Raw genomic sequence first — 12596 nt, 5'->3', positions numbered from 1 at the left:
AATTCAAATAATCATATTTTACTGAAAGATGAATAAAATTTATTTGATTGGTTATTAAAAAAGTTTACATATATTTTTAATAATTAAAGAATTATATTTATTTTTATCAATTATTTATTACATGATATAATTTAATAAAGAATTGTATGATATTTTTATTGTAATAAAAGAAAAATTAAACTGGAAAATTAAGGTCATGTTTGGAGTGATTTTTGTTTTGAAATTTTTTTAAAAATAACAATTAATTTTTAGTTTTAATTTAAAAAAAATCAAAGCAGTTTTAAAAATATAATTAGTTTCAAATAAATTCATTTTGAAAGTTTCATATCATATTAAAATTAGTTTAAGAATATTTTTATATGATAGTGATGACAACGGTGATGATAATGATGTCAGCAGTGGCACTAACAATAGAGATATTAGTGATGATGACAATAACAATAGTGATGATGACAATGTTGGTGGAGGTGACATTAATGGTGATAGTGATATTGATAGTGATGATAATGACGACGTGGTGGTGGTAGTGAATATTGGTGGTGACAGACCGTGGTGTTGGTGGAGGTGGCATTGGTGGTGACAATGATAATTTGGTGGTGGTAACAAGGTGGCAATGATAGTTAGTGGTGGTGATGGATGCGGTATTAGTGGTGATGGTGGCGGTGACGACAATGGTCATGGTGGTGACAATGTTGGTGGTGTTTGTGGCAACGACAGTGATAGTGACAGTGGTATAATAATGGTGTTGGTGTTGGTTGCAAGTGATGGCGGTGACAATGATGGTGGTGGTATTATTGGTATTGGTGATGACAATGAAGGTGGTAATGGTGATGTCGATATCGACGATGGTGACAATGATGGTGGTGATTGTGACAATGACATTGATGGTAGTGATGTCAATATTAGTGGTGATGTCGATGACAATAATAGTGGTGGTAGCAATGCTGGTGACAACTAGTTATAACAGTACCAACAATGGTGGGTCAGTATTGGTGTGGTGGTGGTGGTAGTGGTGTTGGTGTAGCAAGTGGTGGCAATGTGGTGGTGGTTGTAACAATGTTGTTGGTGGTTGTGGTAACGATGACAATGATGAAGGTGATATTGTTGGTAGTGGTGACAATGACGGTGACATTAATGGTGGTGGTGGTAACAATGCCAATAATGATTGTGATGTTGATGGCGACAATGATGACGATAGTAGTAGTGTTGGTGATGACATCAAGTGGTAGTGGTTACAAAGACGTTAGTGGTGGTGGTTGTAGTGGTAGTGACGAAGCTAGTGATGAATGGTGGTGATAATAAAAAATGTCATTCTCAAATGTAAAAAATGTGTGAATGGTGTGTTTTTAACTAAAAATCAAATTAACAAAACTTTTTTGCTTGATTTTGAAGATGAGTGTAAGAGTGTCTTGAAAATGATTTAAAAATCATTTTCACTCCATTTTTACCAAGCACGTTTTGCTTTAAAAATTACATTTAAAACTCAAAAATCACAAACTCACAACCATCACAAACAAACTCTAAGATTCTCATTTTCCCATGAAAAAGTTTTTATAAAAAACTGATTAAAAAACATTCCTAAAAAACATTCTTTTTTAGAAATTTATTTTTTAAAATGCAAATCAAACATGAAAAATTGTAAGTATCTCAATCTATGATTCCCGAAAAATCAAAAGCTTATCTTTTATCAAACATCCCCTAAAAGGTCAAATTCTAAAATGGTATTAAAATCTATCATAGATCTATAATTAGGACACCCATATTTGTCTAGGATCTAGATGTCTATTCTATTCCTAGGCACAAGGGGTTGTTGTTCTTCAGTCACCCACATTTGTTTATGCTTTGGATATCCAGTCCTAAGGCACATTTGTAGAGTTCAGTTAGGCCTTAAGTCCAATTTCTCTAATTTCTAAAAAACTCCATTTAAAATTCATGTTAGTTGGACTGTGCTGAGAATAATCAACTTCTGCATATATGGTTATCCATCAGAGTCTAGCGTATTGAATTTTCATTACGTTATAAACATCGTATTTCTCTTGTCTCAATCAATGATAACAGATAAAAGCAACGCAACTATAAAGGCAGGCTTGCATATAATGCAAAAAAGAAAAGGGGAGGGGTGGGGGCCTTAGTAGACAAAGTCCTAAAGTTCTTCATAAGGAGTTCCTGCTGCAGCTGGAACAGTATTCAGCTACAAAGGTTGGACAATGAAGAAGATTTGGCCTCCATAAGTTTTGATGGTTCATCATACTCCAACAGTTTACCTACAATCATAATATAAAACTCAATGGTATGAATCAAACATTTTTTACTGTTAACTTATACCAACAAGAGGGTTAAAACTTATAACCAAACAAACCAATTTCAAGAATATAAAAAAATGGTTTGACTTTTCTACATTTTTTTTACAACATTACCATAACTATTTACCATAACTATTTGGGGGAAATAGGGGAGAGTTTTAAGTGTCCTGCTATGTACAAAAGAAAAAGAAGCTTAACATAAGACAGGACCATGACCATGTCACTGTCTATTACAGTTGGAACTCTGTGAGCCACATTTATAACTGTGCATTCAGAGAATTCATGCCTGAGGACCCTTTGTAAAATGGCATCTGTTGCAGAATCAATGGAATCTACAACTAAAATTCTATTCCTTTTTAGAAGAAACCTTCCAAGGCAAAATAATTGGCATTGTCCCATGCTCCAATTTTCACCTTCATTACTCACTGTAAAATAAACCAAGAACATAATACAGTTATATATAACTGTTAGTAAATCACATTAAATAAATAAAGTAAAACAATCTTCTTCTTTTGGTCATTGTCAAGATTTAATTATGTTACCAACTATGAAGTATTCGCTTCAGTCAATGAACACAAGTCACCTGATGAGTCCAGTAGATATGGTAATCCACTAATAGCCTCATTGAGTAGACACATATCTTCAATGCCTATATAGAAAAATGAAAAGCTTTAGGTACTATGGAAATATTAATTGAAGCCTACCCTACTCCCTACACTTGTTGGCTTCCACCTATTTAAACACATAAAAATTATGTATAATAACCAAAGGGGAGTCTTTGGCAGAGTCAATTATCAAACCTTCCATATCTCATTGTCGGAGAATTGGTCTAGTGGATCCAAGTTGGTTCGAACACTACCCCTGAGAAGAATTGGTTCTTGAGGGATGATGCTTAGCTTCATTCTTAATTCATTCAGGCCTATTAAGCATATGTTAAGTCCATCTATAAGAATTTCACCACTTGTAGGCTCTACCAAACGAAAGCAATGCACTTAAAAGGGTTGTTTTTCTGCTCCCAGTCATTCCTATAACTCCTACTCTAGTCCCTTCTTTGAAAGTACTAGTGATTCCATTCAGAAGTAATGAAGCATTTGGACGATATTTAACCTGAAAATAACAATGTGTTGGTTGGTCCAAACTGTACCAAAAGTGGAATAATGTTACAAACCGAGGGATGGGGTTAGAATTCCTACTATATTAATCTTTTCATTTGTTTACCTTCAAAGCTTTAAACTCTATCCTGCCATTAGAAGGCCATGAAGATGGTGGCCTTTCATCCTCCAATATTTTTGGAGGCTCTTGTGGCATCTGCATGAATTGTTTGATTCGTTCAACAGAGATGATGAAGTTTGAGAAGTTACAAGACATACAGCAAAGTTTTTGTCAATGACAGAGCGTAAGACAGAGAAAGTCCCACAAGCCATGAAAACACCAAAAAAACAGTAAAACATGTCAAAATCATTTAGAACCCTGCCATAGTTGGACACAGAATATAGATTATAGTATCATGATTTTAATGTCACCTGAGGCTATAGATCCTTTGGGAAGAAACACATACAGAGAAGCTGCAGTATTTCAATTCTTGTTAGTAACCACTCCATAGCAGCCCTAGTGTGCAAGAAAAGTGCAGCATCTGTGTCAACTAGACTTAAGTATCACTGAGCTTTGTTTCCCATATAATGCTAACAAAATTATTTCATGTAGATGATACCTTTTTTGTAATTAAAAAAAAGTTGGACTTCCTCCGAGCCCATTACAACTAAAGTTGGGCCGAATGCTTTACTACTCTTTTTTTTTATTGAGATTACTAGCTCCTTTTTTGTTATTGGGTATGTTAGATTAATATTTATATACTACTGTTATTGAAATCTAAGGTCCCGTACTTATGACATTTCTCGAATATGAATGTGGTAGGGATGCCACAAGCAGGACAAGGTGCATTGCTACATGCTACTTATTTGAATAACATTGTGTTTACTGTTCAGAGTGTAGTTTAGCTCCTTAACTTTGAAAGATGGCACCATTCCTAATTCAATTGTCCCAATAGGAGGATGATATATTGATTAATTCTCAACAAATTCATGTTTTTGACACAAACAGAGAATTTAATGATTTTCTTTTGTCCAACCTAAAGAGATGAAACTTACCTCATGCATGTTCATTGTGCCCTATGCTTCCAATACAATCAAACCAAGGTTGGTCAGGTTGGTAAAAATATGATTCATATTCCACAAAGATATAAGTTATCACTAGTGATGTGAAAATTTTGTTGATAGATAATAATCATAAATACTTCTAAGAGTTCTCTTTGAGTGATGAATGTGCTCTGTTCCTGGTAAGTGTAACATCCCAATTTTTTCGTAAATAAATTTAAAAAGTTTTTTAGTAATAAATAAATAAATAAATAAATATAGAACAAATAATAGGCTGAGTACCCTAGGTATAAATAGTTATGTTAAGTCAGCTGCCTCCTTTTGGCCTCATTTTCGTTTTTCCCCTTCTCCTCTCAAAACCCTTTCTTTTTCCCGCAGCCCACCAAATCAGTCTCAGAAAAAAGACGATCTCGAACCCGTTCACCGTTGGATCGTCGTGAATTTTGAGTATCATGTTCGCAACACAATTCCGAGAATTCTCACCGTTGGGAATTTCGATATCATGTCTGAACTAAGAGAAAAACCCTTCGCATTGTAGCCTTTTTCTTTCCCGCAGAAACCCAGAGCTGTCTTGGTAAAACTACGATCCTGGTTTCGTTAACCGTTGGATTATTGTGAAATTTGGATATGTTGTTCGAAATTCAATTCCGCACGCTTCCACCGTTGGGATTTGCGAGATAATATTCGTGGAGGGAGAAAAAGGAATCGTATGAAGACAATACAAGTGGAGGTTTCAATCTCTTCTCCGTCTCTCTGACGTTTGGGAATTCTATCGGAGCAGTCGGATGAATAATTGAAAGAATTTCCGGGAACCGCTAGAGATGTTGCTATCGCTGGCTGAAGACACGTGAGCTCGCTTAGAGGTAAGGGATGAGTTATTCACAGTTGGGGATTAGTGAGAACATGTGTAGGGACCCTTAGAGAATTATATTGGAATTTTATTTTGGGATGTTTGTTAAATTGCAATTTTTCCTTTATGATTATAAATAAAATATTGATGTCCTGATGAAAATTGCTTAATAAATTGTGCTCTTGATATTGTATATTTGGACCTATGATTTGGATATGATTGTGTAATATTATTTGAGGGGTTTTAGTCCTCATGTTGTGATAGTCTTTTATATAAATTGTTATATTGAGGACATGAAATGATAATTCAAATTGTGAGTATGTGATGAATTGTAGAATAACATGTTGCTTTGAGATTATAATATTGTTATTGAGATTGAGTATAAGTGTAAAGTTGAACATGTGTTAATTTGTGAGATACGTGTAAACATGTGATGGTGGATTGTGACACTATGAGATGTGAAATTGTGAATGAGTTCTAGTTGTGGATAAGTGTGTAGTTAACACTTGATGTGAAATTACTTGTGTTGTAAGCTATGAATTGTACAATACCCGACCAGCGTTATCTTGAGAAAAGCGTTGATGCGCAGTGTTAAAGAGAAAATGTAGGTTTCCTATTTAGGAACCAGTGTTAAATCGTAGCGCAATTGTGTTGAACGTGTTTAAAACACGAGTGTAAGGTCGTGGGTATTGTATAATTCATGAGCAGTGTCTGCATGTAAAAAAAAATTATTTTAGGGGTTGGACCTGAATCAGGAGGGAGAGGCCCTGACGGACTCTTCGGAGTGTAGGCCTTGGGGGTCACCGGGTTTGAGTGCTCCTTTAAGCCTATGCTGATCTCATATGGTTGGAGCATTCTCGCAAAACATCGTGACCCTGACTGGTCTCCCTATGATCTTACTTAGTGAGAGTGACCTGACAAACTCATTGTGTGGTGTGTCTTGTTATGTACTCCTAAGCGCCCCAGGGTGGTTTTTCACTGACATGGTACCACATTGCATATAGAATTGAGTCTTAGCATAACTATTGCATATGCTTGCTAATTGATGTGTTATTATATCTTGATCGAAGTGTGAGATTCTTGTGTAATGTGATTGATAATTGAAAAGTGAATTTTGAATGACGAAGTGGTGAAGTTACGTGAGCTATGTTTAAGCAAGTGGTATCTCATTTATATAATACGTATATTTAATTGTTTTGTTTCTCTATTAGCTAGGAATGTGATAACTCACTCCCTGTGTGTTGTTGTGTTTGGATCCTGTGATGATCTTGAACTTGTGTTCGGGGGAGCAGATGAATAGGTGGATGACTATGAAGAACCTCATGCTAGAGGACACGGGAACACCACGCTCTGATTGGATGTGACATTAGGATATAGGTTCTATATTAATTGTATGAGACTTATATGACTTTCTTTGAGTCGAGATGACTTTATTATTTATTTGGACAAGTTTGAATATGATGTAGAAGAAAGTGAATGTGAGCCTTTTACCCATTTGAAAAGCTTGTATTTAAAAATGTTTTAAAAATAATTTTAATTAATATTTGAATTTTTATTCCTTTATTAATATATATGTGAGGAGTAGAGGGTGTCACAGTAAGCCCCTAAGACACTCACCTGAATTTTTGTTTATAAAAAAAATGCAATACAATCGGAAATAGTTAAAACTTCCTGCCATTCTGTGATTGGAACTTTTACACAAGGTGAAATTTTACTGGAGCAATAATATTATTTGCGGGGAGTTATGATTGACATCTGGTGAAGGGTTTTTGTTTGCACATTAAGCGAGGGGATTCATGTACTAGTGAAATTTGGTTATTATGGGTTGTTTTTTACAGGGATGCATTGTGCATGTAGAATATTGCGTATGTCTTTAGGTAGCGACGCTTTCATGTTTTTTTATATGTTTGACCAAATTTTGATACTTCTTGTGTCATTTTGGTTTTTATTAATATATTTCTTTTGCCTGTATAAAAAAAATAAAAGAAATCTGTTAAAAGTTGAACTACAAAACTAGGTTTTATGGAAAAGTATGCCACTCAAGAAGATGACTAGGTTGCACCCTAGGTAAGTTTATAAAAAAAATAACAGTCATTTGGATTCGTCCGATTTAATAATAAAAAATTAAATGGATCAGATTTGAAGATGGCAACCGGAATCGGAAGCGCTGAAATTGCCGATGGAACGATGTATTTCCCTCCATGCTCAGAAGCAAAAGCATAGAGCAGTTCTTGGTTGCGTCGAAGGAAGCGTTCCTCCGAGGAGATTATGGTCTAGCCAGAGTTACTGCAAATACTGAAGCTCTCCGAGGCTCGTCGGAATTTCGTCGAAAAATTGATTGTAGGAAAGATTTATCAACTGAACCTGAGAGAGGTTCGCAATGGAGCTCGGAATCTTGTCGGAGAAAGCATTTAACAAGAGGTCGAGGGTTTTGAGGCTAATAGGGAGTTCGTCGGAGATGCTTCCAGAGAGGTCGAGATGCGCTTTGGAAGAGCAGTTCGCCTGGGATGCTTCCAGATTTATCAACGGAATGACGTCGGTGGAAGAACAATAATCGTAGGAGTGTACATTTGGTGATCTCTCAATCCAGTTATCATCATCAAATTCGATCCATTTAATTTTATTATTATTAAATTAGACGAACCCGAATGATTACCACTTTTTTTTATAAACTTAAGTAGGGTGTCAAAGGAGTTTCATTTGGCATCCTAGAATTCGCGTCACTCAAATATAACTGATGGACCAAACAAGCAGATGATACAAATAAAAGGGGGGAAATACCCAAAAAAAGAACTTGGGGGAAAAAACAATAATTTGTTTAAGGGAAAATGATCATTGGTCAACATATTTGATGTTTTTGTCACTTTACTGAGCTGAACTTGTCTTCGTAGCAGAGTCTGCAGCCAATTCGCACAGTATATAACAGTGAAATGATGGCCGAAATATTAAATTGATCAAAAGAAAACAAGAGACGAATATGGAAAAACTAAACCGAAAAAAGAAAAGGGCCAGCCGATGTCATAAAGCATTGGAAAAAGAACAATTTATAACCTCAATAAGCAGACAAGGTTTGATACTTTGATGTGCTTATTGGGTTTGCGTTTTACAATGCCCCGGCAAAATCATTAAGCTCATAAAGTCATGGTTTTTAAATTGCGTCAAACATAATCACAGTTTCATCACGTTTTTTGATATTAGGGTCACAAACACTTCAAAAACCTTGACATTGCAGTCAAAATCTGGATCCCCGACCATTGTTTAAAACCATGTTCGAAATTGAGACAGACATAAAGTAGTTATGTGAAGTGTAAGTAGCAATAAAAGTCCTTCTGTGGGGGAAGGGGAGACCCAGTTATCTCATCATTTCATGGACACAGGGTGGGAACATATGGGGATGTAACATGTCCACCCTACGTGGGAGAAATTTCATGTGGCATAAGTGGCCCACCCATGAGGGCTTGCACTATTGAGTGTGTGATACATGCACTTTGGTGGGGACTTTTTTTTTTTCTTTCTCTTATGATATTTTAATTTTATATTCCTTGTAATGGATTTTGTGAATGGAAGGTGATAATGGTTGGCAAATTCTTGAGCTGTTTAGTCTATTTCAGCTGTATCAAAGTTTCCTATTAGGGAGTGTGAAGAATAAATAAGGTAATGAATGGTCCATCCCTCCATTCTCCACCTTCCTTTTCATGTCCCTTTCAAAGTATTTATTATTTACCAAATCACATGATGAAAATCACTAACACGAACAAATTAGGCTTGTAATAATGTAACAATTATGATGCAATGCAAAAGAATAAATAAAAAAGAATATGATGGTGGTATAAAAATTGAGATATGGAAAATTTATCATTGATATTTATATCAACAGTATTATCTTTTGGATTCAGTGTTCAACATTAAATTATTACTAACACACTCTTAAAGTTTGAATTTAACTAAACATCTCGAATTCAAATTATGTTAAATAATTGAAGAGATTGTTTTGAGTAAAAAATATTTGTAATCTAAACCAAAAAAAAATTATGATGACATAATGTTGTCATAAAAAAAATCACGAATATGTTAACGGTAAAAAATTTAATTGAAGTTCTACTCAAGTATCATCTAACTGCACACTGGCACAAGCGATTGTTTTTGTTTCCGATCTGAATGACCACTACCCTTTATGATGAATAAAATTGTTAGTTAATTCATGTTAGAGCTCGTCTTTTCCCAAATGACACTCCATCAATTTTTCATTTTTGCTTTTAACAGCCCAACCACTTTTATCACAGGGATGACCAACAAGATTTAAATTGCAAACCAGATTCCTATGGAAAGAAGCCAACACATAGTTTAGATTAATCATACAATATGGTCATGTCCTCCCAACACTACTTGAGAGGGCCAGCATCAATCGCATCACAAAAGGAAAGAAAACATGTACTGTTTGTGCAAGTAGGGCACACTACTCAGCTTAGTGGGCAAATAAATTAGAATGAACTTAATTAGTGAGTTTTATCATGTGGTACTTAGCACACCCTGCAAGTTTACCTAACGCATGTTCCCTCCTAATTTGATATTTAAACCTTATGGTCAACGGTGTACAACAAAGCTAAAAATAATTGTTCAATCAATGCCTGCATGAAAAGAAGTTTATACAACGAAATCTTGTTGTTAGGACCCGATTTTCAGCATCCTGTACCAAATTAGCCACTCTAAGTCAATAATCAAAGAGGACCCACGTACTTCTAGTGTTAGTTATCAAACTTATAAAATAAGCAGGACCCACGCACACAGAGAAAGATAATGTAATCTTCTAATAGAATGATTTGGTCACCACCATGGACCTGATTTTCAAACATGTATTAAGTGTAAACTATATCAAACTTATAAAATATAGTAGTTGTTTTTAGATATCACAAGTTTAATTTCTACACTTTCAATATGAATATTTAATATAGTTATATTGTTAAGACTTGAATTCAAATTCAGAAACAGCTTCACGCTAATTAAATGATTTACACCAAGGGCGTAACCTGGAAAGAAATACTAGGGACAAATTTTTTTAGTATCATTAACAATACAATTACAATTTCTTTTTACAAACAAATAAACATAAAAAGTAACACTAAAAACAATCTAATAAAGTAAGATTCAATTGAACTTTTTTTAGTATGATAATCAATTGAGAATAAAGTTTAATTAAATTCAACTTTTAGCATATAAACTTCATATAATTAGAATTTATTTGATTTTATTTGTTTAACAATCCAATTACAACTTATGAGTAAAAGTGTCTAACATATTATAGATAGGGATAAGGACAAACAGTGAAATGGTTTCATTGTCCGTAAAGTTAAAAGGTTAGGTTAAAAAATGAATTTTTTTAGGTTATTTTTATAAATAAATAAAAGTTAACAAATAAATATATGGTGAGTCGTCGATCCCACTCCTAGCTACATGCTACAAATAGGTTTATTTTAATGGACATTGGATCAAATATTAAGAAGATATATTGTTTTTCTTTATACTGAAGTATTAAGATGTTTTACATCTTTGGGGTGGCTGCTCCTGCTGTTAACGTAGTTCCGCCCTTGATTTGCACGTTCGATGATATAAAATATAGTTTAATTAAGTTAAAATAAAATTAATAAATTATAAAATAAAGATTATACGTGCTTTTCAAAATTACAAAAACATTAGCTTTACATATTATGAATGATAAATTTGATCTTAGCCAAAAAAAAAAAATCATAAATTTGAGATAGATCGATGCAACTTACTTTAATGAAGCAAAAACTGATGAAGGACAAAGAACAAGAGAGGATTATTATGAAAGTATGCCATTGTATTGATATATTAATAATATAAATATTGATAAGAGATGATGAATGATTAAAAAAATACTCTTATTTAAATTTATTTATGCTAGTATTGTGTGTTTAATTAACTAAGTAAATCTCAAACCTCCATAACTTCATATAAACCATTATTTCAAAAGTACTATTCGTAAGTTAATTTAAATGTAAACATAAGTAATCAGTTAGTTATTTTTGAAAAAAATTAATCATTAACAAGTGAATACTTATCAATAAATTTCTTTGATAAAGATTAATTAGTAGTAACATCTATAAATACTTCATATCTACATTACAGTAACTAAAAATGTGAGCATTATCTCTAATAATTATGATTAAGGATAGTTTAAGAAAGGTAATTTTTATATAAAATAAAAAACTAAATAAGTTTAACTAAGATTCTTAATAAAAAATTTAGTAAATATGAAAGTATATATTGGTACTTACTATTTGAGTCATATTTGAGTCCGGAGAAAATATTGACATAATATTTCATTGCACATTTTGGTGAGCATGCTACTTGCCACGTGCAATTAAGTCCATTTTATAGTGATGCGTATTATATGGGGAGGTTAGAAGCACGAGAGTACGTAGCACATCGGACAAATTTAGGGCTTAGAAAATTAGGCTGTGCTGTTAGATTTACAAACTTCGGAGTTTGGACTGTGAATTTTAACTTATGAAATAACATTCATGAAATTGAGATCATTTTGTCTCTTTTGAATGTTTATGTTTGTTTATGCGTTTAGATAGATTAGAACAGTAGACAGACAGCTTGGGCGTGCATAGCATATACCTTTATCTCATAATGCGATGGATTTAACCTTTATGTTTAATTTAAGTTAAAATCTTATCACTATATATGGCACTGCATTCTAGATGTTGATATCTAATATCACTTTAGAGTTTTGTGCAAAGTATTTTATTTGAATAGTGTATAGTGGGGTGCTCGAGTTGGATAAACCTTTTGCATGGTGTTATTTGGCATTGAGTCTGAAACACGTTTTGTCAATAGGCTTCTAATATTATAAATAAATAACGATACATTTACATCATAGTATTTTTCCTAGTAAAAGCAAAAGACAAAGAAAAAAAATATGAAAGTTAAAAAATAATCAATCTACTAAACTACTAGTTTAATGAGTTTTATACGTAGAAAAGTGATCAATGACATTTATAGTGATAAATTGATTGGAGTTTGCTTAAGTACATGCTTGAACTAAAATTTCTTCAAGTGCTTCCTTAATTTCATTTTAAACTGAGTTTTAAGATAAAACTAAAACAGAACTACTCAATTTACAATCAGACCCAACTAAAAACTAAATAAATAAATAAAAAAACCCTTAATTTTATTTTTTGAACCAACGTTGGGAACATCTAGCTAATTACGGCCTAATTGGTTTATGCCTACTGTATCCAAAGAAAGACAAAACATCAATGC

The 12596-nt window shown here is 33.4% G+C and overlaps 1 protein-coding gene across 2 annotated transcripts; it reads right to left on the bottom strand.

Annotated features, from left to right (window-relative positions):
• Window positions 1-2000: 2000 nt before the first annotated feature.
• Window positions 2001-3933, bottom strand: LOC114420312 (ABC transporter C family member 8-like). 2 transcript variants are annotated; one of them, XR_003668379.1, is made up of 5 exons: window positions 3827-3933; window positions 3522-3611; window positions 3104-3410; window positions 2887-2952; window positions 2001-2728 (listed from the first exon to the last, which is right to left on the bottom strand). XR_003668379.1 is itself a non-coding variant. In XM_028386242.1 (4 exons), the coding sequence occupies exons 2-4, from the start codon at window positions 3108-3110 to the stop codon at window positions 2436-2438; spliced, it is 366 nt and encodes a 121-aa protein (XP_028242043.1). In that variant the 5' UTR covers window positions 3111-3410; window positions 3522-3811; the 3' UTR covers window positions 2001-2435. The 2 variants fall into 2 exon arrangements, 1 of the variants encoding a protein (XP_028242043.1); XM_028386242.1 differs by lacking the exon at window positions 3827-3933 and having other exon boundaries at window positions 3522-3811.
• Window positions 3934-12596: the final 8663 nt, after the last annotated feature.

This window comes from Glycine soja, chromosome 7, assembly GCF_004193775.1.
Source record: "Glycine soja cultivar W05 chromosome 7, ASM419377v2, whole genome shotgun sequence".
NCBI classification, from domain to species: domain Eukaryota; kingdom Viridiplantae; phylum Streptophyta; class Magnoliopsida; order Fabales; family Fabaceae; genus Glycine; species Glycine soja.
This window is presented reverse-complemented; position numbering and strand designations above follow the sequence as displayed.

Coding starts and splice junctions, on each gene's coding strand:
- LOC114420312 (XM_028386242.1), bottom strand. Junction 2,729..2,886: donor ATATCTACTGGACTCATCAG/GTGACTTGTGTT, acceptor TTTATTTTACAG/TGAGTAATGAAGGTGAAAAT.